The sequence below is a fragment of the Urocitellus parryii genome, chromosome 12 (assembly GCF_045843805.1).
Source record: "Urocitellus parryii isolate mUroPar1 chromosome 12, mUroPar1.hap1, whole genome shotgun sequence".
In the NCBI taxonomy this organism is placed as follows: Eukaryota; Metazoa; Chordata; class Mammalia; order Rodentia; family Sciuridae; genus Urocitellus; species Urocitellus parryii.
Genome location: NC_135542.1, coordinates 89605717 through 89632474, shown reverse-complemented (window position 1 = coordinate 89632474; position 26758 = coordinate 89605717). Strand labels below are relative to the sequence as shown.

The following is a 26758-nucleotide window of genomic DNA, read 5'->3' as shown; positions in this document are numbered from 1 at the left end:
GCTGTGGGTGTCGCCAGCTTTGAGGGTGGGAGTGGGAAGACCTGCTTCTCTACTTCTCACTGTCAATCCTTTGGGACTAGTTTAAAAGGCTCAGCAAACACAGAATAAACTGAGGAGGGACAGGCTCAGAGCCCTCTGAACTCGTCCCCTGCCCTCCACCTGTTGTTATGGTTAAATCCAAAGTTACTGATCTTTTAAGTCTCAATTCAGTCTCATTCTTCCAAGAAGTCATTTCTGAATTCCCCCAGGGTGGCAGAGTCATGGTCTTATCCTGAATACAGTGCACTCCCTGGGACATCACCTGCCCCAGCCTTCTCAGTGACCTCTCGGCAGCCTGCCATCTTGGTTGCAGTGAATGGTTGGTGGCTTCACATCCCAGTCTCTTACTGTGACCAAAGGCTGCATACCTGGGTAGGGGGATGGTTTCCAGGACTGGGGAGGCGTTTTCTGAGAGATTATTTATCACGTTCTTCTGACTTATTGTCAGGGTTAAATTCCAAGATTTATTGTTCCTTTGGAAATTATATAATCTCATAAAGACTGCTTCCTGGGACTATGGGCACACATTGAATCTGAGATGAATGGTGACTGGGAGTTTAGGATGGCCCTAGGTTTTGTGACCTGCACTGGGAAGGTACCATCTATTCTGCTGTTCCAGAAGAAACCATCTGGGGCAGGGATGATACACGTAGCGCTGAGGACAATGGTAAAAGGGATGGAACAGCCCTGATCCAAGTTAATCTTGTCAGTATTGAGACTTGGCAGTTTGTCCTCAGTCTAGCCTCTGGGCCCCTGTTCCTGCTCAAATCCTCCAGGCCAGCCGAGGGTGGGAATCCTGAGCAGGCCTCTCACCTTTCCTTCCTCCTCAGCCACATCTTTTCTTACTTCCTGCTCTGACCCTGGTATTCTGGTCATTCATTCACACAACACAGAAATAGCAAGCATTTGATACATGTCAGGCACTGCCAGGTGCTGAAAAAACAAAGTAAATGAAACTCCATTTCAACCCACTTGGATCTCAGGCATTAGTCATGGGAAACATGGCAGGTTGGCAAGGGTTATAATACAGTGAGTGTTTTGGTAGAAGGAGCAAACAATAAGGGGTTGGGGTGTAGTTCAGGGGAGAGACTTGCCCAGCATGCATGAAGGCCTGGGTTCAGTCCTCAGCACTGCAGGGGGAAAAAAAAGTAAACAATATAGTAGAGAAGAACCTGAAGTCAGACAAACAGCTGTGGTTCTTCCTCTAACTTGCTTGATGACACTGGGCAGGTTGCTTAAGTTCTTACTGCCTCTGTTTCCCCATCAGTGAAATGGGGGTCATATTAATGCCTTCTCATACTTTTCTTTTTGTGATGACTCCATAATAATTGGCACAGCAAAACAGAAGTCTCTCTCTCTCTCTCTCTCTCTCTCTCTCTCCTTTTTGAGACAGAGTCTCACTATGTTTCTCAGGCTGGATTTGAACTAAAGATCCTTCCACTTCAGCCTCCTGAGTGTATTCCACCATGCATGGCTTGAAATTGAAGTACTAGTAGTAGTAGTAGTAGTAGTAGTAGTAGTAGTAGTAGTAATAATAATAGTATTTGTAGTGTTGGAGATTAAACCCAGGACTGCACACTTGCTAGGCAAGTGCTCTACTGCTGAGTTACATCCTCAAGCCTTCTGATTTTATTTTAAGGCAAAGTCTCACTAAGATGCTGTCTGTTTACTATCTGAGCACACCTGAAGGAATCTCTTATCCTTTACCCCAAAAAAGCTCCAACCAATGAGATCCTCAGATAAATTAGAGAAAATCTAGCCCTCTAACTCTAGGGAAAAAAAAATCTGACATCCCTCCTGACATCTCCTGACATCTCCACTTGGATCTCAAATGTAACTGACGGAATGGAAACTCTTCGTTATGCTCCCACTGCCTCGCTCCTTTACAACTTTCTCAAATTCACAAAGGGTTTTGCCATTCACCCGCGTGCTGGAGCCTTCCCCTCACCCTGTGCATGTCCTAACAGGTTCTACCTCCAAGTTGGGATACATCTCAGATCATTCCTCTTCTCTCTTCTACCACCACTCTGCTCAAGATACCATGTTAGTAGCCCCTAACTGGTCCATTCTTCTCCCTTGTGATCCATTCTCCAGATGGCAGCCAAGGACTTCTGTAAAATGCCAATCATCTCATGTGACTTTCCCTTCAAGGCCTTACCTTTGGCTATAAGCATAACATAATCTGCCCTGACCTACTTGCCCTGTTACCCTCCAACTCTAGCCAGGCTAGCCTTCTGACGCTTCTAGAACATTCTATGCCAGGTCCTACCCCCGGGTCGGTAGAGTTACTCTCTGCCTTGACTTTTCTTCTGGATCCTCCTCTGGCCATCTTTTACCTGTCATTCAGGTCTAAGCTCTGTGTCATCTCAAAGAGTCCTTCCCTGACTTTGCCAATAAAAGGTTTCCTCTGAATCCCTACCATCTACCCTATTTGACACCCCTCATAGCACTCTAAAATTCTGCTACATCTCCTGGGCCTTAGAACAGCACCTGGTATATAGTAGGCATTCAAGAATATTTTTTAATAAAAGTATTGCTGAATGTACTATGAATTCCATGAAATTCTAGCTAAATAACCTGAGGCTCAATTTTCTTTTTTTTTTCCTTTTTTTAGAGAGAGTGAGAGAGGAGAGAGAGAGATGAGAGAGAGAATTTTTAATATTTATTTTTTTAGTTCTCGGCGGACACAACATCTTTGTTGGTATGTGGTGCTGAGGATCGAACCCGGGCCACACACATGCCAGGCTTGAGCCACATCCCCAGCCCCAGAGGCTCAATTTTCTTAAATGGGGGGATAACATTATCCACAAAACCAATTCTTCTAAAGATTAAATGAGCTAATGAATATGCCTGCTTTAAGTGTTTAACAAATTATTCAAACTTTCTGTGCTTCAGTTTCCTTCCATTCAAGCTGAAAATAATAAAGACCTATTGCAGTGCAACAAGAAATGTTAGACCAGGTGCACAGTGGTGCATACCTGTAATCCCAGGGACTGGGGAGGCTGAAGCAGGAGGATTGCAAGTTTGAGACCAGCCTCAGCAATTTAGTCAGACCCTTGGCAACTTAGCAAGAATCTGTCTCAGAATAAAAAATGAAAGAATTGAGGATGTAGCTCAGTGGTGAGGCACCCATGAGGTTCAGTCCCCAGTGGAAAATAAGAAAAGAAATGTTTGGTTTCTGTCTCAGGTTCTGATACAGAGTTCTTAAACCCTTGGAGAGTCCCGAGTGACAGGAATGCCTTTTGTTATTCATTTTGAACCAACCTGAATGTGTACTATTCAGGTGACTCCTGGACCCTCATGAGTTTCAGGATTGGGGTTAGTTCCAGAAAGACGAAACATATGACTATAGGGTGGAAACCTTCAGCTTCCTCTCACCTTCAAGGAGCGGGGGAGGCTGGAGATTGGAGGTCTGTTTGGGGAACATGTGGAAGTGTTGGGAGGGTGGGGGGCTGAAGAAGCATGGCAGACCCTCCCCTTCCATCCACTTGACCTGTGCCCCTCTTCCACTTGGCTCTTCCTGGCTTATATCCTTTATTTTTTTAGAATCAATTTTATTTTTATTTTTAAAATTCTCCCAGATTTTATTGATTCATTGTATCTATGTATAATGGTGGGATTCATTGTTCCATATTCATATATGCACACAATATAACAATATAATTTGGTCAATATGGTTCCTCAGTATTTCCCCTTTCCTTCCCTCCTCCCTTCCCCAATCCCTTTCCTCTTGAGATCCCCCATCCTTTCTTTTCATTTTGCCTTTCTAGTTTCTACATATGAGAGAAAAATATAAGACCCTTGACTTTCTGAGTTTTTTAACAGAATGTTGTCAAGTTCCATTCATTTCCTGCAAATGACATCATTTCATTCTTTTTTATGGCTAAATAAAACTCCATTGTGTACTTATACCACATTTTTCTTTATCCATTCATACACTGATAGACACCTAGGCTGGTTCCACAGTTTGACTATTGTGAATTGTGCTGCTATAAATAGGGGTACACTTGTATCACTATAGTATGATGACTTTACTTCTTTAATATTAATACTGGCTGGGCACAATGGTGCACATCTATAATCCCAGTGGCTCAAGCGGCTGAGGCAGGAGGATTGTGAGTTCAAAGCCAGCCTCAGCAACAGTGAGGTGCTAAGCAACTCAGTGAGATCCTGTCTCTAAATAAAATACAAAATAAGGCTGGGAATGTGGCTCAATGTTGAGTGCCCCTGAGTTCAATCCCCCCACACCAAAAAAAAAAAAAGGTTAATACCAAGGAGTAGTATAGTTGGGTCATGTGGTGGTTCCATTCCTAGACTGACTTATATCCTTTATAATAAACTATACCTAGAAATAAAGTGGATCCTAAGCCCTGTGAGCTGTTCTTGTGAAATTGAACCTCAAGAAGGGGATGTGGAAGCCCCTGAATTCAGGGCCACTGGGTCAGAAGCACAGGTGGCTTCTGAGACCTACCACTGGCATCTGCTGTGGAATTGAGTTGGGTGTCTACCCTTGACTTGTGGGGTCTGTGATAACTCGGAACTTGTGTCATAATGGAATTGTTAGACACTCAGTTGGTGTCAGAGACTTGGAGAACTGGCCGGGGTAGTGTTGGAAACTACACCAAACTTGGTGTCAGAAGAAATGCCTCACACCAATTTCACATGGTTGTGGTGAAGACGAAACCTGTCAGGAAGGGAGCTGTGCATGGAAAGTTCCCAGAGAATGTTAGCTATACATTATTTATACCATTGCACAATCCCAGGATGGGGAAGAGAAAGGAGGGCGTAAGCAGGAAGCAAGAAGCTGAGGATTTGCTGAGGGTTCACCATGAGGCCAGCTTATTCTGGGTTCCCCAAGGGAGCCTGCAGAAGAGACATGGCTTTCAAACGTATTCTTGTCCTTGGGCAGTGCATACCAGTTGTCCTTGGGCAGTGCATACCATATGCCACCATAACATACAGATACACAAACACACACTTTAAGGTCAAGCCATGGAATATTCTCTTGAGACGAGGTCAAGAAGCCTTAGGGAAGGCCTACTGGAAGAAAAGGGGCTGCAGATGAACTCTGAGGGTCAAGGCTAGATGTGGGGTAGGGTGCTAGGCAAGGGAAGGATGAGGACCCAGAAGGTCCCCAGAAAGCACAGTTTCAGGGGAGAGCTTAAGGCAAAACTCAGTGAGGCAGAAGGAGATTAGCACCAAGGGAAGGGGCAGGTGCTGACCTAGGCATAGCCTTCAGGGATGACCGTGTCTCCCTGACTTCCCTGGGAGCCCTGGTCTGGCCCAGCCCAGCCACGGTAGCCTCCTCTCTGAGCACAAGCCTAGCTTCTCAGCTCCAGGCCCAACCCAGCTGGATGGGGACCCAGCTGTCTTGTGGGGAACTAGGCAGTGGCAGCAGGAGCTAACCAAAACCAGGTGGAAATGTCCTGCCCCTGCAGGACATCAGCTGCTCCACATCCCCCTGCCTTGCCTTCCTCGTCAGGTGGCCCTTCTTTCCTCTGCAGCCCTTAGAGCTCTTGGTTTATCCCAAGAGTAGCCTGCTCAACCCCCAAGGGGACCAGGACAACCAGGTCCATCAGACTGCCCTGCTGGGCCCCATTTTGTTGGTGTGAGTTGAAGAGCTGGAGGATTCTGTGAGTGAAGAAGTGCCAGGCCAAGGGCAGCACAGCTGTGGCACATGGAGAGGCTCCATGCAGTCCCCTGCAAGGCTCCCAGGAAGGAACCCAGAGTACTCAGTTTGCTTCCTCTCCTCTCACCTCCCTTCCCTTTATAAATCCCGTCTTGTTCATTGTTGGCACTCTGTCTATTGGTTCATCTCCCTCATACCTGAGATTAAACTGCTAGAGCTATAGCTAAACGAAGGGTCTCTGCGTTCTTATTCATTTATTTATTTATTTTGGTGCTAGGGATTGAATTTAGGGCCATAGGCTAGGCTCATGCTAGTGAGCCCCAGCCCTAGCCCCAGCCCTTTTTAATCTATTTTGAGATAGAGTCTCCATAAGTTGTTGAGGCTGTCCTCAAATGTAATATTCCTGTCTCAGTCTCCTAAGCAGCTGGGATTGCTGACGAGTGCCATGTGCCTGACTTCTGAGTTACTCTTTGACAAGCTTGAGGCAAGTGGACCAGGTTCCACTTCAAGGTACCAGACTGATCATCCAGACCCCAGCTCTGGGACTTATTCATTGTATGACCTTGGGCATAACCTCCCCTCATCTGTCAAATTGGATAATACACCAGTATCATATAGTTGTTGTGACTGACTAGTTACCTAACATGCAGAGCACTTAGTGCCTGGCATGTGTAAGTACTGAATATTATTATTTCATAGTTCCAGTATCAGCTTGAAATGTCTCCATTCACATAGGGTAGGTGCTCAGTTTATAAAAGTTTTTCCTAGGGCTAAGCATACCGTTGTTAAAATGCCAGCCCTTTTGGGCGGGTGAAGGGAGTGTTCAGATCCCTCCTCTGCATAAGAAGGACTGAGGTATACTGAGAAGAAGGGAAGGTGCAGAGGGTGGGAAGGAGCCCAAAATGAAGAAGGGAGAGTTCCCCAAACCTATTGTGTCAGGTCTCATCTCTCCCCAGAATTGTTTTTTTTGTGAAAGGGTCTCACCATGTTACCCAAGTTGGTCTTGAATGCCTAGGCTCTGGTGATCCTACTCACTGAGCCTTCTAAGTAGCTGGGATTACAGGAGTGTACTCCACCATAATAGCATCTTTCCAGAATCATTTTTTTCCAGCATGCCAACCCCTCACATCCCTTCTCGAGGTTCCTCTTACAAGCTGACATTTCCGTAAGCCACTCCCTGAATTTTTATTGCCCCCCCCAATTTCTCGGAACCTTTTCCTATATTCCACCCAAGGCCCCCTGTGGTTGGCACTTACTCAATCTCTCAGTACTCCATTTGCTCTGGTTTGCCTATAGCTTTAAGTCTCTCCCTTGTGCATGTGTGACCTCCTCCAAAGTTTGTCCTGTAGCAGCCCAGGTCTCATACCCCAAGGAATTCCCCGGTAGCCAAGACAAGGTGGAGAGGCCTGGGCCTGCCTCTTACCTGGGTCTCTGAGAGGTTCAGCTGGCGGGCCAGCTCCGTGCGCTCGCGGCCCACCACGTACTGGCAGCGCTGGAACTCCATCTCCAGGCGGTACAGTTGCTCCGCAGTGAAGGATGTGCGGGTCCGCTTGGGGCGGTCCAGGTCCAAGCCCTTGGGCAGGACAATTTCCCTGATAGTACCCTTGGCATCTGCAGGGACCAGGAAGGAAATCAGGTTAGTTCACTAGCTGGGGTTAGGTTACCAACAAGCATCTTGATAAGAGCCTAACAAGGAACTTCTCAGAACTTCTCAGGTTGGGGCCTGGTTGTGTGACCTCTGACAAATTGTTCACCTTCTCTGGGCCCAGCTTCCTCAATCACTTAATGTAGAATGTTGTATCTTGTGCATATATAGGAAGGGCATCAGTACAAATGTCAGGTCTAGCTGGGAAGAGCGCCATAGGTCTATAATCTCAGCTACTCAAGAGCTTGAGGCAGAAGGATCACAAGTTTGATTTGTAGCCTCAACAATTTAGCAAGACCTTGTCTCAAAATAAAAGGACTGGGGTTGTGGCTCAGTGATAAGTGCTCACCTGTCATGCATGAGGCACTGAATTTGGTCCTCAGCACCACATAAATATAAAATAAATATATTGTGTTCACCTCAAACTAAAAAATAAAATTTTAAAAAAGAAAAGAAAAGAAACTGGCGACGAGGTGCAGTGGCACACGCCTGTAATACTAGCAGCTTGGGGGGCTTAGGCAGGAGGATCGAAAGTTCAGCAACTTAGTGAGGCCCTAAGCAACTCAGAGAGACACTGTCTCTAAATAAAACATAAAAATGGACTGGGGATGTGGCTCAGTGATTAAGTGCCTTTGGTTCAATCCCTGGTACAAAAAAAAAAAAAAAAAAAAGTCAGGTCTACTGTCATGGCCAGGGTGAAAGGACTCACTCTGGATCACCAGGATTCTGCTGCTTCAGCAGAGTAAGGACCAATGGAAAGTAATATACTCAGTCCTCAAGCACAGAGGGAAAAATGGATTAGACTTGGATGTGGTTAGTGAGGCAACACTACTAGAGATGTCCAGAATCAAATCCCATCCTTGGTGTGTGTGTGTGTGTGTGTGTGTGTGTGTGTACACGTACGTACATTCATGTGCACACCCTGCTGGTGTTTATGAAGAGGTTAGCTGGTGTGGGGTAGAGGGCACAACAGAGAGCCAGGATTCCCCGGAGGAGCCCAAGGACAACTGCCACCACACCAGGATGCTGGGTACCTTCCAGAGGGGTCTTCCACCACTCTTGAAATACCCGAATAGCAGTGCCACTCCAGGGCTCTGGATCAATGCTCTCTATGTGCAGGATCTCCAGGACTGGGGGACACTTCAAGAAAAGTTGGAAACCCTGCTTGCGACCCATGTTCATCACAAAGTGTTCAGAAAAGTAAAATATTCGGAGGAAGGTGATGTTGATATTTATACATTAACTATAGGGGTAGAGATGATCCGTGTTTAAACCACATACACTGCTGACTTGAAATCTAGGCATTAGAACAATGCTGTTTAAAATAAGATTGTGGAAATATGCAGGGTTGTACTCTGTAGGATTTACCAAACACTCCCGAAGAATGAGAGTGATTTACCATCACAAAGGAAGAACAATGACGACAGAACGCTCAGCTCAGGACATCCCCACTGCAGAAACCCAGGAATACAGGCTTTTTACAGTTGCACGAATTCAAACGCCCTCCAGGGGGCGCTCACAGTTGGCGTTTGCAATGTAGCCAGAAGCTGTAGTGGCCACGTCTGCTCACATTTTAGTCATAAGAATAGCGGACGCTTCTGCGGTAGTTGCTCCAGGTCAGACACTGTTTCAATGCAATTTAAACTGTTATTATTCCCACTTTACAGATGCAGAAGGAGAGGAGTACGATTTAATTAACTTACTTAAGGTCACATTGACAACAAACTCTAGAAATGCTCTGATTTCACGAATACCCTCTTTGACAATCATTAATAAAGCGGTTAGGTTACAATGAGGGAACTTTGGGCATGGGTATAAATGGAAACTTCTGGAAGGATAACTCATTCCCCTGGAGAACAAGAGAAAGGAGCTGCATTTGGAATGTGCTGTCTGCCAGGATTCTCCTGATCCATAGGGGAGAATCTTTAGAATTTAGAAGCTTTAGAATCCCTGCTCCAGAGGATAAACTGAACCCCCTCCCTCCGATCTCACCCCATGAGCTGACTCTGGCTGCCTCCTAGTGCCAGTGGGTGTTCACTCCTTCAGGGTGTACTCTGACTCCTCAGGGATCCTGGCTCACAGGTCCTGCCCTTGATCTCAGAGGTTCTCAAGCATCTTCATGTTCCCAGTCAACCCCAGGGAGAAGGGGAGTCAGGACAGGGGATGTAGTCACTGCTCAGAGGTGTCCCCACTCCACTAACTGAGGACAGGTCTTGCCCAGGTGCTGGGCAGAGCACATCAACCAGAAGCGTGTTCTGCTCTTCAAGGGTTTCAGGGACCACTGGCTTCTTGGGGGTAACCCAAGCTCCCCAACTCCAATTATTTGCACATTTTTAAAAAATAGGGTAATATTTTTAACTACATTGTGACCAGTTTGGTCTCTTTTGCTTGAGTTTCACCAATACCAGTTAGGAGACCAGACTCAGAACTTCTTTACAACACCCCAGTTGAATCCATCCCAAAGGCATTTTGTGAAAAGGCATTTTATGGCTTTATGAAATGTGGCTTGAGGGTACAGACAGGAGGAAGGGTGCTGTCACACCTGGTACTGGAGGCTCCATTCCGTCCTGGGGCACCTGCCCAGAACCAATTCTGGAGCTCCTGAGCCAACTTCCTAACCATCCTTTCCTCTTACTACAAGAGGTAACTGGGAGTGACCAAGGGCAGTTCAAGGTCTCCCTCAGGGTCACCAAACAAGAAAGACAATTCTCAGACTTGCCATCAGATACCAAAACACAACACACAAATATTCCCATGAAAAGATGTTCCAAATCACCAGCCATTAGGGGAAAGTAAATTTGAGCCACAATGTGAAATATGTGTTAGAAAAGATAATAAAAAATACTGAAAACCAAAGGCTGGGGATGAGGCAGAGAAACTGGAACTCTTGAACTTTGCTGGTGGGAATGTGGAATGGTATACAAGTCACTCTGGAAACTAGTTTGGCAGTTTCTTAAAGAATTAAACATACACATAGCAACTAAGGGACTGAATTCTTGAGCATTTATTCTAGAGAAATGAAATCTTTTATTTGGGGGGATAGTATGGGAATTGAACCCAGGTGTGCTCTTACTGAGCTATATCGTCAGTCCTTTTTATATTTTTATTTTGAGACAGGGTCTCACTAAGTTGCCAAGGCTGGACCTGAACTTATGATTCTCCTGCTTCAGTCTCCTGAGTCACTGGTGAGAAGTGAAAACTTATGCTCACACAAAAATCTATACCAAAAGTACATAGTAGTTTACTTGCCTGTTTCCCTCCCTCCTTTCTTTCTTTCCTTCTTTCCTTCCTTCCTTCCTTCCTTCCTTCCTTCCTTCCTTCCTTCCTTCCTTCCTTCCTTCCTTCCTTCTTCGTGGTACAGGGGATTAAACCTGGAGGTGTTTGCCACTGAGCTCTATCCCTGGCCCTTTTTATTTTTTATTTTGAGAAATGGTCTCACTAAGTGGCCTTAACCTTGTGATCCTCCTGCCTCAGCCTCTTGAGTAGCAGGGATTACAAGTGTACACCACCCTGCTGCCTAGCTGGAGCTTTCTTTGTAATAGCCCCTAGAATGAAAACAAACCAGATGGTCTTAGGAGGTAAACAAACTGTGATACATCCACAGAATGGGATACTATCAGCAACAAAACTGGAGCATTATTGCTACCCATAGTTTTCAGAATTATACTGAGTGAAAAAAGTCCCCAAAAGTTATGTACTATATGGTTCCATTTATATGACATCAAAGTGACAAAATTATGGAGGTGGAGAACAGATCAGTGTTTTCCAGGGTGTGGGAACAGAGGGAGGATGTGACTATAAATAGCCCAAGGAAGCTCCTTTGTGATGACATGGCTGTTTTGTATTTCCATGGCCATGATAGCTCTTTGGATCTCTAAATATAATAAAATGGCACAAAACTATATACAGGGACTCAAAAATGAGCAGGAGGAAAAATGGGTGAAAAACCAAAGGTCCACTTAATTCTGTTGTACGTATATCTGTTTCCCGGTTTTTGGTAATGTGCTATGGATGTATAAGACGTCCTCAATGGGAGAAGCTGCTGGATATGTGGGGACTCTCCATACTCTTTTTACAAATTTTCAAAATGAAAACTATTTCAGAAACATGCCATAAAAATAGAGCAATGTGTTATCATAGAAATGGACAATTCATCAGTGAAAAGAATGCAACAGTGTTTCCCCAAAACAGTTCTGCATTCTGCTTGTGGATTGTATGATGATTGAAAATATCACATGATCAATACTTGTCATTTCGAAAGTTATTTATTTAGTTTAATATTCACTAGAAAAAAATTAAAGCATGATTTTACATGCTTAGGGTGAAGGTAAAGTATTTAATTTTAAAGTGAATTAGGCCAAAATATTAAGTAAATATGTTGAAAAACAGAAGTGGGGATGATGATCAAATGAGTAAATATTGAGATACAAAGGAATGAAGAGTACACCACTAGACAGACAGACACACACACACATACACACACACACACAATTATGGAGTTTATGACAAAGAGCATTCTAAATGGGACAGATTGTGTTAGTTGATAAAAAGAGGTAAATAAACTCGTGGCCATTAATCATCTAGTTGGAATAAAATTCAGTCAAATTACTGTCTCACACCCTAAATAACAAGTTTTAAATAGATTACAGTGTGAATCATAGACTTTAAGGAGATTCCTAAGCAAGAGTCTATAAAGAAAACACAAAGGATACATCTGACTGTGTTAAAACTAAAAATTGGTATGAGAAAAGCACCAAAACCAAGCTAAATTTTATTTTAAAAGTTGAAGAAAATATTTAAAAAAAAGGGATATTACTGAGGATTGAACCCAGGGGCATATGCATGCTAGGCAAGCACTCTATCACTGAGCTATATCCCCAGCCCTTTTCATATTTTTATTTTGAGATGGTGTATCATTAAGTCACCCAGGGGAGCCTGGATCTTTCAATCCTCTTGCCTCAGTTTTCTTAGATCTACTAGCTGAGACTACAGGCATGCACCACCATGCCCTGCTTGAAGAAAATACTTTTTAAGGAGGCATACAAATAATAACCAGAATACACAAAATGCAATGCAATCGCACATATCTGCCTCCCTCCCCCCAGCTTTCCTGTGAGCCTCATATGTGTTAGGCAAACTCTCCCACTAACTTATACCCCTAGTTCAAGTTCAAAAAATGATTTTTTTTTTTGTACTGGGGATTGAACCCAGGGACAATTTAGCATTGAGCTATAACCCCAGCCCTTTTTATGTTTTACTTTGAGATGGGACTTTGCTAAATTGCTAATGGTCTCCCTAAATCCCTGAGACTGGCCTTGAATTTGTGATCCTCCTACCTCAGTTTCCAGAGTTGCCAGAATTACAGGTGTGCGCACTGTACCTGGTTCCAATTGTGATTTTTTTTTTTAAGGGAAATAGCCTGGTAGAAAAAATGCTCAAAAATTTATCTGGGTCATTCACAGGAAAAGACATCCAAGTGGCAAATAAACACAAAAAGATGGGCATAGCTTCACAGTAATTGGGATAATGCAAGTTCAAGCATCCATGGAAAGCCATTTATCTCCCATGAGATGGAAAAGTCATTAAGAGGTGATTAATAGCCAGGCACAGTGGCACATGCCTGGGAGTCTAAGAAAGGAAGATCGAGAAAGTTCAAGGCCAGCTTCAGCAATTTAGTGAGGCCCTAATCAATTTAGCGAGACACTGTCTCAAAATGAAAAACAAAAAGGGCTGGATGTCGCTTAGTGGTTAAGCACTCCTGAGTCCAATCCCTGGTTAAAAAAATAAAAGTAATTAATAAAGCCACGGTGCACTGTAGGGAAATCCACCCTCCTGTACACAGTTGGTAGGATCATAAACTGTTAGGACCTTTTAAGATTGCATTTATCAGGAATACAGATGCACACAGCTTTTGTTCTGGTGATTATATTTTAGTAGGCATTTGTCCTGGACCAAGACCCACTAATGTGCTCCAAGGTATACATTACAATGATGTTTGTTGCAGCATTGCTCAAAATATTGAAAATTTGAAAGCATCCTCAGTGCTTCCCACCAGGGAACTGACTGGTCAAATTATGGTACATTCATACTATAAAGCAATTAAAAAGAATGAAGAAATAATTTTACAAACTGATGTTAAGTCACTCATAAATAAATAAAGGTAAATAAAGACATAAATGATCTATGTAAATAAAGACAACCATATATTCACCATATATTTAACAACTACTTACTACGTGCCAAGTACTATTCTAGGGTCTGGAGATATATAAATGAGCAAATAGGCAAGATTCTGTTCCCTTAGATCTAGTGGTGGGAAGGAGACATCATAAATTTATTTATTTTTAATAAGTAACTTATTTTTAAAATAAATAATTTATTTTTAATAAAAAATAAACTTAAAAATAGGTAAGGTGATGAGTGCTGAGAAGACAATAAAACAAATTAGTGGGTATTACTCTTTCCCCCTCAAATTACCCAACCAATCAGCACCACGTATGCATTGCTGGCTCCTTTCCCCTACTGTGGTGTTGTTGTGATGGTCCTGGATATAGGAGGGAAGATGAGCATTGCCAGCTCTGGCTTCTGAGTTCCAAGATGAGCCCCTGCCCAGTAGGACAGCTTTATCCTGCGAGTGAGAAATGCACTAGTTTTGGTTAAGTCTCTGATTTGTGTTGTCTTTGCAGAAAAATCCAGCCCATTCTTCTGACTCTGTTCCCTGAATTTGCTCCTTCTGAATTGCTCTTTTCCAGGAATTGCTCCTTTCCTGGGTGGAGTCCGGGGGAAACGTGAAGAAAGGGGTAATTTTCATTCTGGGACCTCCTTCAGGAACTGTTAAGGGTGAAAACCCCCAAGTCTCAACAAAATAAGTCCTGAATTTTGTTGCCTCCTCAGGTGTTTTGCAAAGAACTTTGAGTTTTAGAGGTATGGAGAGAGTGAATTTTGTCTCTTTGCAAAGCCTTTGCTTGGGAGAGGTGATAACCCTCTGGCCTAATAATACTTACCTTATGCTCCCAACCTCCAGGCCCATATCTGACCCCCTCCTTGGGCTCTCCTGATAGACTCCCTTAAAGCCCTCTTTGACTTCAGTTTCTACCTAGCATCAGGTAGTCCCCCGTGCTGTTAATGAGTTGACTTTTTAGTGAGACGACGTCTTTCTTGATCTAACCCACAAATATTACTTGATTACTATAAAATTCTTTATGTTGTGTGGGGGGCTTGCTGATAGTGTTATATAGCTCAGAGACTTGCCTAGCATGTGAATGGCCCTGGGTTTGATTCCCAGCACATAATAATAATAATAATAAGATAAAAAGTAGAATGTGCTATGCAAATACTATGCCGAGGGACTTAAACTTCTGAGAGAGAGAGAGAGTGAGAGAGCAAGAGAGTGAGAGAGTGACAGAATGAGAGAGCGAGAAAGAGAGAGAGAGAAGGAGAGGGGAAAGGTGTGTGTGTGGGAGTGTAGGGGGGTGTCCTGGAACCAATTCCCTGAAGATATTGAGGATGATATCTGTGTGTGTGTGTGTGTGTGTGTGTGTGTGTGTGTGTGTGTAAAGTATTTTTAACTTTGGGGCTGGGGTTGTGGCTCAGTGGTAGCGTGCTCACCTAGCATGCATGAAGCACTGGGTTCGATCCTCAGCACCACATAAAAATAAAGAAAGTAATGTCCATCAACAACTAAAAAAATATTTTTTTAAAAAAGTATTTTTAACTTTGGAGAGAGAAGAACTTTCCAATTAGGAACTAAAATCTAGAAGCACAAAGGGAAATAATCATTAGATGTGATTAAAGTTTAAGTTTCAATTTAGAAAAAAAATTTCAATAACAAATTTTTTAAAAAAGAAAAAGACTTGGGGGATGTTTTTAATACATGCAACAGAGAAAGAATTCATTTCCTTATTATATTAAGAACATTTTCGGGCTGGGGATGTGGCTCAAGTGGTAGCACGCTTGCCTGGCATGCGTGCAGCCCGGGTTCGATCCTCAGTACCACATACAAACAAAGATGCTGTGTCCGAAGAAAACTAAAAAATAAATATAAAAAAAAAAAATAAAGAACATTTTCAATTTCAAAACAATAAGCAAAAGAAATATGGATTAGAAAGAATTAGAAAATTCTTTTTCTAATTCATAGAAAAAGATATTAACATGTATAATAAATATATTAGAACATGTTTAGCCTCACTAGCAATTTAAAATACTACTAATAATAAATTTTCTGTTTCCTTTTGTGTTGTTTTGTTTGTAGTACTGGGGCTTGGTACATGATAGTCCATAATAAGTTTTTTGTTTTTTTTTTAATTGGAAAGATTTTCCTCTAAAAGTCTGAGTACATCCTGGGTTTGGGGGATATGAAGAAATATCATATTTCTATTCCATTGCTGGAAATATAAATCTACATTTTTGTGTGATTTTGGAATTGCCTATCATGTTAAGTATATATGCTTGGATATTCAAAGTTTACTTCCAGTACGTATCTAGTAATTATAATCATACTATGTATATCTGAAATTATCCTTTTTTTTTTTAACCAGTACTGGGGGTTGAACCCAGGGCACTATATCCCCAGGGCTGAACTATATCCCCAGCCTTGTGAACCTCCTGCCTCAGCCTCTGAAGCCACTAGGATTACAGGCTTGCGCCACTATGCCCAGCTTGACCTTTATTATTTAAAACATTTTAATATATGACAAATTTCAAACATCCGCAAAATTATAAAAAAACAGTATATTAAGTTCAGATATACTTCTCCCCCAACTTCAACTATTTTAAACTCAGGAACAATCTTACTTTTTTCTGCACTGTCATAATTTTTAACAGAAATAATATGATTTTACCTATAAATATCTAAATATATGTCTATTTTAAAAGACTCTTAAGAAATTTAACTATAGAACTGAGGATGTAGCTTAGTGGTAGAGTATTTGCTTAGCACGTACAGGATCCTGGATTCAAACCCCATCACTGCCCCCAATAACAATAAGAGAAAAGAAGCTTAACTACAATAGTTTTGTCATAGCCAAAAAATAAAAAATAAAAAGGAAAAAAAGGAACAATTATTCTTAAATGTAATAAAATATTCTACACTTTTACATTTTCCAAATGTTTCATAAATGAAAATTTTAAAGCTCATTTATTAAGATAGAAAGATGTTCACTATGGCATTATTTGTATAATAGTGAAAAAGGAGACCCAACCTAAATAACCATTAATGGGGGACTGGTTAAATAAATTATATGATAGCTACATAATAGAATACTATGTAGTTGTTTGAAAGAATGAAGCAATTTTAGATGGAAATAGTTCTACAATATATATTAAATGAAAAAAGCAATTTGCAAAAAGATACTTTTTGCAATACATAACTTATATATTTATATTTTTCAATAGTAGGGAAAGTTTGGGAGATAAAATCTGGAAGTGAAATTGTATTATGCTGGCTGGGAATATAGCTCAGTTAGTAGAGTGTTTGTCTCACATGCACAAGGCCCAGGGTTCAATCCCTAGCACTACCACCAAAAAAAAAAAAAAGAAAGAAAAAAGAAAAGAAAAGAAAGAAAGTGTATCATGTGAGGAAAATTAGGAACTTTCTACCTAACCTTATATAGCAAAACATCATGAACTGCTTTATAATTAAAAATATAATTTATACTTCAGAAAACAAAAGATATAAACAAAATTAAAAGACAAATTATAACTAAAACTTTCCCAACACATTTTGAGAGCAATGGGATACTATCCATAATACATAATATCTACCCATCAAAAAAGAAAACGTATTTGAAAATTAAAACTAGTCAAAGGAAATGAATTAGTGTATAACAGCGAAGAAATACATCTGGCTAATAAACATGAAAAGATGGTCAACTTCACTATCAAAGAAGTAAAATGAACATGCCAGTGAGTTAATATTTATCACCTGTAAGGTTGACAAAGGTGAAAAGATATAGAATTTGTGGTATAAATTACTGAACTTATTTATTATTTCAGAATAATCTGAAAGTATCTATCAAGATGTAAATTGGGAACTGTGTGGGCAAGATTGGGACAAATGGGCATTTTCAGGCATTGTTGGTAAGGAGTGTAAATCACTAAGTCTGACGGAGGGCAATTTAATACCTCCCGAATTAAAAATACAGATAACTTTTGACCCAATAACTCACTTTTAGGAACTTTCTGATAGATATACACATACATGTGGAAGTGAACAGGAATAAGTTTATTTATTGCAGCATTATAAATAATATCAACAAGTAAGAAAAAAAGCTAAATGTCCACCAACAGGGCAAAAGTTACATCACATACATTATGGTCCATCCAGTCCACATAAAGAGAATACTATGCATCTGTAAAAAACAAACAAGAAGTTAAGACCCAAGATATATTGTAAGAAAGAAATAATACAGCCACATTGACTTGCATAAGCATAAAAAATAATCTAGAACATATTAGCGATAAAAAAAAATGGCTGCCTTTGAGTGGTGCAGGAACTGGCGAGGACAGGCGAGGTTTTTCACTTCATACTTTAAAAAGTTTTGATCAGTTAATTTCCTGTTTTACAATTAAATGAAAATGTTGTTCAAATTGTCCTGTAAACTTTATGAAGCAGCAGTAACACTTCTAGCAACTTATGAATCCATTCAGGAAAGGCACAAAACCCCTTGATTTGGAAATTCATTTCACAGTGTTCATGTTGAGGAAAAACAATTAAGGTTCTTCCAGAGGAAATTAAACTTTTTCCAATTCACAGTACGGGACAGCATGAACTGGGTTTTCCATGCTCATATAAAAACTTACCTTTTTTTTTTTTTTCAAAGGTAAGCTGAAAAACAGCCTATAGGACATGATTTTGCTTTAATTTATGCTTGTATATGAGCGTGGAAACCTCGCATGGAAAGACACACCTGAATGGTGGCTATTTCTGGGAGCCTCCTAACGCCTCTGGTTTTGTTTTTGTCCTGCCCTGAAACTGGACTTCAGGGGGTCTCCTTCGCCCCACCCTGGCTGGCAGGCTGCGCGGGAGGACACGGTGGGCGGCCAAGGATGGAGGAGCCTCGGAGGGGTCAGTGCTTAATTTAGCAAAACACAGAGAAACCGTAGCTTCAGTTGCAGGGCTTTTTCAGTGGTGGGCTGCGTGGTGTGAGTTGGAGGAAGCAAGGACGCGATTAATCCAGCTATTTCTCTCTATTCTGTGGTTACTTTTCCCGGGGCAAGAGAACTTCAGCTCCAGCGGAAGGCGACCCTGCCCTTCCCAGGTGCTCCAGTCCCACCCGACCTCTAAACGACCTTCCCAGCCCTGGAGGGCTAACTACAGTGGGGGGCGGGGAGGAAGATTAAGGTTTTTCAGGTTTTGTGTTTCAGTGGTTCCCAAAGTTCCAAATTGCACAAACAAAATTCTAAATATAAGGTGTTATCAATTTTATATTTTAACAATTACATTGTGTGCTCCAATTATCGCCGTTTCATATAAAGATATTCTCATGTAAGGGCGCTGGCCACTTCACACCTAGGGAAATACGTGATGTTGATGATTTCCTCTCCTTTCATTTATTCGACAAGTACTTGAATGACTACTGCATGCTAAGAACACATGTGGGGAAATCGCATGGCTTTGGCAGACACAGAGTCCACCTCCTCCTTGGTCCCCTCGCAGCGAAGAAGGAAAACTGGCTCCGGACACTCTTGACTTCAGCGCCGGGCTTTTCCCTGGTCGGCTGGGGGGACAGGTCAGGAGCCACGCAGGTCCCCTAGAGCAAGTCAGTATCTGCGTAGGGTCATTCGTAACTAGAATCAGTCCGGCACACAGTAGGTGCACATTTATGTTTGTAGAATAAGTCAACTAGAAAGAGATGATTCGAGGGGTCCCCAGGCTTTTGCAAGCTTCCACTAGAGCCTTACAACGCCCTTTTCTCCCAACCTTTCCTCCTAGAGCGCGGCCTTGACTTTACAGGGTGTGTCCACACGTAGTTCTACAGGACAGACCCCCGCTTGCCTGCTGCCACCACTTTCTGCAGTGCCCCATGCCACCAGGCCACACCAGGCTTCCGACTGCAGGAGAATCCGGGAGGAGGAGACCCCTGTACCCGCCCCGCCGGATGGGGTAGCCAGGCACCTAGGTTACCCTGGGTCTGGAGAGATTCCAGGGCAAGCTCATTCATTCTTCTTCTTATCAGAGCATCTCAAACTGGGGGACCCAACAGCAACCAGCGGATGCACTACCGGGGAACTGACTGATTACTGACTCTCTGAGGACTATCAAAGGTCAACCATTATTTTATACTAAGCAACAGGAAGTAGAAGGCAAAATGTATATGTTCCCCCAGGCCACGCTTCCCAAAGTTAAAATCGAATTTTTAAAATTTACCAACCAGCTGGGGACTTGGGGCCAGGGGATAGTTGAGGAAATGGCGCCTGGGCCTGATTTAAGCGTAGATGCCCTCTCTCCTTCCAGGGAGTACGCAAAGAGTAAGACTTGAGCCGGGTACACAGACGCCCAGGGATGCCCGCCCCTGGCATCCCCTCTTTTCTTCTCTGTCCCAGATACCCACCCACTCTCTCCAGAGCCATCCGGGGCTACCTAGATGGTGTGTGTGTGTGTGTGTGTGTGTGTGTGTGTGTGTGAGAGAGAGAGAGAGAGAGAGAGAGAGAGAGAGAGAGAGAGAGAGAGATGGCTACTACGTAGAGGCAGACATAGCGCAGCCATCCAACTCCCCAACCCCCTCTGCGCGGTTCTGGGAAAAATGAAACCTGGGCAGAAAAAGAAAAGACCCACCGACAAGATGCATTTGGCTGCGGTCTGCTTCTTTTGCGTGTGGGGGTGGGGTAGGGTGGGGATTGGGGGTGGGGAGAGGATCGTGAGCCTATAAAGGAGGAAAATAAAGACCCAAATGCTAGTGTTCTGCTAAAAATGAAAAACAAAGCGACCCCAAGAAAATTAAAAAAAAAAATAAACTTGATACCCTCCCCAAACACTAAAAGATAAAAATAAAAACAAATATAAGAATTCCTAAGTATGGTCCTCTGCATAAGCTGTTTAAATCTTTCAAACCCTCCCTGGCGTCTGGCCTGGGTTATCGGATCTATCAACAGACTCAGATTTGAGAGTAAGGTCCCGCGGTCCGCGGAGGCCTCCATGCCGGGACTGGCAGCTTGGTGCTCTTTCCAAATGTCACTGACCTCCATCTTTGTTGCCCAAACGCCTGCTCCGCAGGACTAGGCCTGCAGCCCGGAGCACAGTATCCCTAGGCCCAGTGGCCGCCAGGATTTCAAGTGGAAATCGAGTGATGCCCGGGTGGGCTGAGCCCAGACTTGGCTGCTGACGAGAGGCGTCAGATTCCGCAGTCAGCTCCCAGCCAGAGCCTCTTAAACCCCTTGATTGGAGCTTTTGGCCTAGTCTGAGGGAGGTAGGGCTCCGCCGGGTGCACCCATTGTTTGGTGTTTTGGAACGCGATTCCAGATTGCCTGAGGACTCTCCTGGGGAGCAGACCCCGCTAAGGTTGATCCTCCTTTCTCTCAACACCAGCATCGTGGGAATTGTCCAGTCCAAGCCAGAGGCTTGGCTTCGCGCCCCTTCCCCCCACCCCAGCACGCTGCGCCAGGACCAGCGCACTAGCCAGCCCGTTTTTTTTTGCTGATGGATAGATGGATGGATGATGAGTCACTCTTTCAAGGATCCTGCCATTATCCCGCCCTCCTGCTTCCAGAAGAAGGGGCTTGGAAGATGCTTCTTAAATGGAGTTTCCAGACCCACAGACTGGCGTCTAGACCCGAGGGTCGCCTTGGGTGAGCCAGTGCCACTGCCAAACTGTTGTCCTTAAAAATACGGATGCGCATTCTCGGATCTATCAAGATGAGCTATTGAATTTATATCTGGATTAATGTGGAAAGAACGTAGTCACGTCGGAGTGAGCGCGTGGGAGGGTGCATGGTTGCGGGGGAATTTTGGTTTAGAGTTGGGCCTTGTCTTCTATAGGGATCCCGGCTACAACGAAAAGGCGAGTGCACAGCTGGCCGCTTTAGAACCACGCTCACGCTTTAGAGCCACGGCTTGGGGAGGCCTCTTTCTTCTATGCGCCTCCCATGGGCGGTTGGTGTGCCCTTTCCAAATATAAAACAAAAAGATCCTTCTGTCCTCACCCCTCAGCAGACGAGAGGCTATGCTTACGAGGTGTGGAGCGGCCTACGGGGCTGTAGGTCTGGGTGGAAGCTTCACGGAGTGGAGTCCGGAGGTGAAGCATGCGATGTGCCAGTTATGCACCAACGCCATGCTTGTGCGTTTGTGTGGTGAGAAGCAGCCTCCATTTTGAGGCAGGGTAGGAAGAACAGTCAGCCTCCCTATATTCACAGAGGCAGCCAGAGGCTGGAGTCATTGGTCAAGCTGGTCCCACCAAGGGAACTGGGGAGGACCAACCGCCCTCTGGGGTCTGCAAAGTGGAGCTGATTCTTCTTTACCACCAGCCAATTTTTGACCCCTGGATTGCTCACTTTCCAATACAACCCAGTTCCTGGGCCCAGAGCCACAGAGGACCCCGTTGGGCAAGGGCTAGGGGACCGGTGAGTTGGAAGAGGTCTCCTACACATAGGTCCATTGCCCAACCCACTAGAAATGGCTTGTGGGTCACCTGCACCTGGAGTTAATCCCCCCTTCTTCCTTCAGCAAGTATTTTAAGAGAGGATTCTGGGTGTTTCCAGTTTTACTGAGAGCACCTCTGAAACTTAGCAAGCCTTTCAAGGTAAGGGCTATTCATCCATTTGTACAGATGAGGAAATAGGCACAAAGACAAAGGAAGTTGTTCAGAATCAAAGGGTTGTAAAGCCAGTATTCTAAATGAACTTTGCATAATTCTGCTACCCAGACTGTCCTCCTACTGCCCAGTGCTGAAGACTCCTTCAACAGATCTGCTGCCCTGGGGTGGGTCCTCAAGAAGGGGAATGCACAACGAAAAGAATCTGAAAAGATTCAGAGGGAGTGCGGCCCAACTTCAATAGTAACCCAGGCTGAAAAGGCTAAGATCTTCCTTTATTATTATTATTATTATTATTATTTTGTATTCTGCACTGAACCCAGGGCCTCCAGCATGCTAGACAGTCTCTCTGCCACTGTATTTCATTCCCAGCCCTCCTTCCTTTACTTTGGGAGAATGTATCCTCAGAGGTTAAGGACAAAATGGACTTAGGGTCTATGGGAGGAAGAGTCATTCTGTAGCCAAGGCACCATGGACTTCCTTTTGCCAGAACCAGAGCTGTTTCACTTAGTAAAACCCCACCCTGACCACAGGGGCTGCCAGTGACTGACACAGGTGACCCCGACAAAGAGGGATTAGTGGTAAATGACATCCTGGTCATTTCAGGTCTATAATCACCTCCTCATCATTAAATGGGGTAGGGCAAAAGAGATTTATGAAGGTTTGATTTGCCTTTTATCTCTGTTATGTGTCTAAATAGATCCTCTGTGTTTTATATTTAATATTTTCACTATACTTTTATAAATATAATGGCATTGCTATGTGTATATACATTTATAAAAGTATACCCCTTGAAGATGTACACAGGTTGCCCTGCATATAGGGAGATTCTATGTCTCTCTGGTTTAGAAGGTTCCGCCTAACAGGGTGAAGGGTCATTTTTGACTCCCACCTTCTAAAAGTCTACAGCTGGCAGCTATTTCATTGACATGTGCCCAGAAAATTTATTGGTTCTACACATCATGTTAATAGAATGGAGAAGGTGGTAGGTGAGCTCAGTATTCACAATTGTCTTGGCAAAAGGAAATACCCACCCATGATGAGGTGTGATGTGATGAGGTAGTGTGGGTCTGGTAGGACTCAGTTTCTCCATCTCTGGAGGCCCTACAGATTTTCTTAATGAAACCAAACTGACCGTTCACACGTTGCACTATGGATATCCCACAGCCTATAGAATGGAATCTAATTTAATCCCAGGTGCCCAACAGGTCCACTCACCTGCTGGAATACCTGATGGTGTATTGCCTTGATTCAAGCCTGATCCCAGAGCAGCAGTGCCACTCAATATCCTGGTGACCACACCAGGTCACAGTAGTGTTTCCCAAACCAAGATCCCAGCGGTTATGCTGAAGACGGTTGTCCCTTACATTCATGTGAGAGTGCCTCCCTGCTACCCTAGTCCTGAAAGCCTACGGGCCTCTGGTGGCGACCAGCTAGAGCTCAGATTTGATAAACTCAGATCTTCAGGAGAAGGTGGAAATCGGCTCTGGCCAGTCCCCTCCAGAGGCCCGGTGGCTTCTAGGATAGGTACTCAGGAAGAAGAAGATGGAAAGAGGCAGCGAAAGGAAGCCGAGCTAGCGATCCGAAGATGGAGCTCTGGCGAGCGGTTACCCGCGAAAGCGGACTCCGGGATGGCCAGCGGCAGCCGACTGCAGCCTCCGGCCGAGGCCTGGGGACCGGCTGGGGGTAAGACCCTAGAGACTCCTTTCTCCTCCCTTCTCAATGGGCGAGGCCCAGATCAAGTGAAAGCAGACCCCTCAGCTACGTAAAAGACTGGCTTTGGGAGCCTGGGAGCTTCGGCCTCCCCGGGCGCTTGCAGGAAGAGAGTGCTGGGAAGGCGAGTTCCGCGCTGAGAAATGGCCGGGAAAGAAGACAGGAGAGCCAGGGGCAAGGCAAAAGACAAGGCGGGGGAAGGCGGCGCCGAGAACCAGCTGGGGCCCAGGCGCCGCTAGGAAGTGGGAACCCGAACAGCAAAGCACAGGCTGGCGAGCACGGCGCGCGCCACCCCCAGAGAGCGGTGCCCTCTCCCGGGAGCAACTCCTGAGGATCCCTATTGCCGGGGATGGGAGACAAGGCTGGGCAGGAGGAAAGGAAGTACTGCAGCTTAGCGGAGCCCGGGCCTCTTCCTCACGCGGTTGTCCACTCTGGTTTCCCCCCACGTCCTGTCCCTGCGGAGCGCATGTGATGCTTTTCTCCGTACTTGCCCTAAGGGACACGGGACAAGAACCCGGCTCTCAGCATCCTGCTCCCCAGACTCATATCTGTCTCCACCACAGTAACCAACCGGGATGGGCCTAGAGAGAGGGGCTGGGCCAAGAAAATGAGAACAGTAAGGCGGAGAAACGGGGACTTCTTCCATTCGCTGCTTTGTCCCTTGCACTCAGCTCAGTGTCCAGCACACAATAGACGCTCAAAATAATATTTGCTGAAGAAAGGCTGGATGATGAATGAATGAATATATGAATTGGAAGGTGGAGGCGTCAGGAAAGTCGGAGGCCCTGATAGGGATAGGGTACGAGCCCAGTGGACCAGAGTCCTGGGCTGTCGTCTTACCTCGTACCAGGATGCGGCGGCAGTGGTCCGCCTCGCCGGGCCCGGACTGCCCATCACTGTCTGCGCTGCTTTCCTTGGAGCCCGCAGGGCTGGAGGCCGAGGTCCCGGCAACCTCTTTTGGGCTTCCGCCACCCCCGTCAGCTTGCAACTCCACCGCTCCGCTAAGATCCCCGTTGCGCCCACTGCCGCTACCAGACTCCGCCCGGCTTGCAGGGCCGCGGTCGCGCTCCGCGCCCCCATCGCCCATGTCGGCCGCCACTGCCGCCTTCGCGGCAGCCCAGCCCGCCTGGGCTGGCCGAGCCCGCGGCTCCCCGCCCCTCGCGCCCCCCTCCCTACAGCTCTTCCGTCCGCTCCGCCCCTGGCTGGCTGCTCCTCCCCTCCCTGCTGATTGGGCAGGAGTCAGGGTTCTCGGGCTCACGGTGGCTCATTGGGGCTCTGCGCCTTGCGGGAGGCGGAGAGGGGATGAGGAGGGGGAGGGGGTGGTGACCCCACTCTTCCACCCCTAGTTCTGTCTTGCTCGTAGCCAGGCAGAGGGAGGCTGGGTCTGCCTTGGGGTTCTGAGGAACACCCTACACCCTTCTCCTAAAGTTTATCAACCTCCCCTCACTACCCCCCTAGTCTACTCCCCTCCCCACTCTCTTCGTCCCTAGGGAAGCGCAGTTCCGCGCTCCCGCCGGTTCAGCTGGATCAATAACCAAAGTGCGCGAGGAAGGCGACCCAGGCGAGATTGAGCAGAGAACTGGAGGTTGGACTTGCTCGAGCGCTTGGCGGGGTGGGGTGGGGTGGAGACAGGGCCGCAGGCCGGGGGTTCAGTGTGCCTCTCTACAGGTTCGTACCCACACCTACACTCATGAACACAGAACACAAGCCCCTTCCTGCCCTTCTAGGAGAGCAAGAGCTCTCCTGGGGTAAATGAGCCTGGGAGGATGGGGCCAGGAGAAGACCGAAACACCCGCACCCTGGGGTGTGTATGTGTTTGTAAGTAAGGGAGGGGTGACGTGTGAACAGACAGCCAGGTCCCAGAGTCAAGAGTGAGACTGAGATCTTGGCGGGCAGCAAACGTCCCGTCTCCCCTAAACCTCTGGGGGTTTTGCTCAAGAGAACTGCACCTAGAAACGGAGATAGAACTCCTTGTGCATTTCCTTTCGCTTTCTCTTGCGAAGCTCCCCCTGCCCCTTGCTCTGCATCCAGCCTCCTGGGACCCAGTCCCGGCTGGGATGCGGGCAAGCAGCGTGGGGCCGGAGGTGGGCGCGGATGGAGCCGGGGAGGATCTGGCTATGAAAAGCTGGGCATTGAGGGTCCCTGGGCACAGCACTTGGCTTTCTGAGACGTCCACGTGGGCAGTATTTTCGAGTTTATCTTCACTCTAGACAGTGCCAGGAGGTGCCAGCCCGGATTTCCCTTTCTTTGACTCAGAAAGGGGCAAGAAAGAAAGAATGCCCAGAGAAGGTGTGCGTGCAAATATGTGTGTGCCATAGGGGCTGTGCCCCATCCCCCAAATGCTCTAAGCTCAGAAGTTCTTAGCCTTCTCTGAAATGCTGGAGTGTCAGATGCTAAATACTAGCAAAGGTGTTTCGGTATGTACCAGGATCTGGTCGAAGTTTCTGTGAGAGTGAGGCTGTGGATTCCTTGTGTATTTGTGGCAAGGCTGAGTGCCTCCGTGACTCCTGTGAGGGGTAAGCACAGTGTGTTTGCAGTGTGCATATGAGCCATTGTGTGTGTGTGTGTGTACGTGTCCAATTCCAGATGGCCCTAGTCAAAAGAGAGGTGGGTGGGGGCTCACCAGTTACTTAATTGGGAGATTCTCAATGACTTCTTTAAGAATTTGGGACCCAGGAAGAGAGGAGGGTAAAGAAGACAGAGGAGAAGGCTTGCTGGTCAATACTAATGGAAAAAAGACAGGAGAGAGTGAAGGAGGAAGGAAAAGAGGAAGAGAAGAAGGAAATACAGAAAGGTAGCAGAATACAACAATTACTAATAGGGCATTATGTAAAATTGTGGATGTATAATCGACGTGATTCTGCAATCTGCATTTGGGGTAAAATTGGGAGTTCATAACCCACTTCAATCTAATGTATGAAATATGATATGTCAAGAGCTTTGTAATGTTGTGAACAACCAATTAAAAAAAGAATAAAGAAGGAA

At 45.2% G+C, this 26758-nt stretch overlaps 1 protein-coding gene across 1 annotated transcript in view; it reads right to left on the bottom strand.

The window, feature by feature from the left end:
- Vax2 (ventral anterior homeobox 2) overlaps positions 1 to 24860 on the bottom strand; it is a 28018-nt gene extending 3158 nt beyond the window's left edge. Inside the window, exons 1-2 of the mRNA XM_026405144.2 lie at positions 24614 to 24860; positions 7092 to 7279 (exon numbers count right to left, since the gene is read on the bottom strand). Of these exons, the coding sequence (XP_026260929.2) occupies positions 7092 to 7279; positions 24614 to 24860 (435 nt within the window). The remainder of the gene's footprint in view (positions 1 to 7091; positions 7280 to 24613) is intronic.
- Positions 24861 to 26758: the final 1898 nt, after the last annotated feature.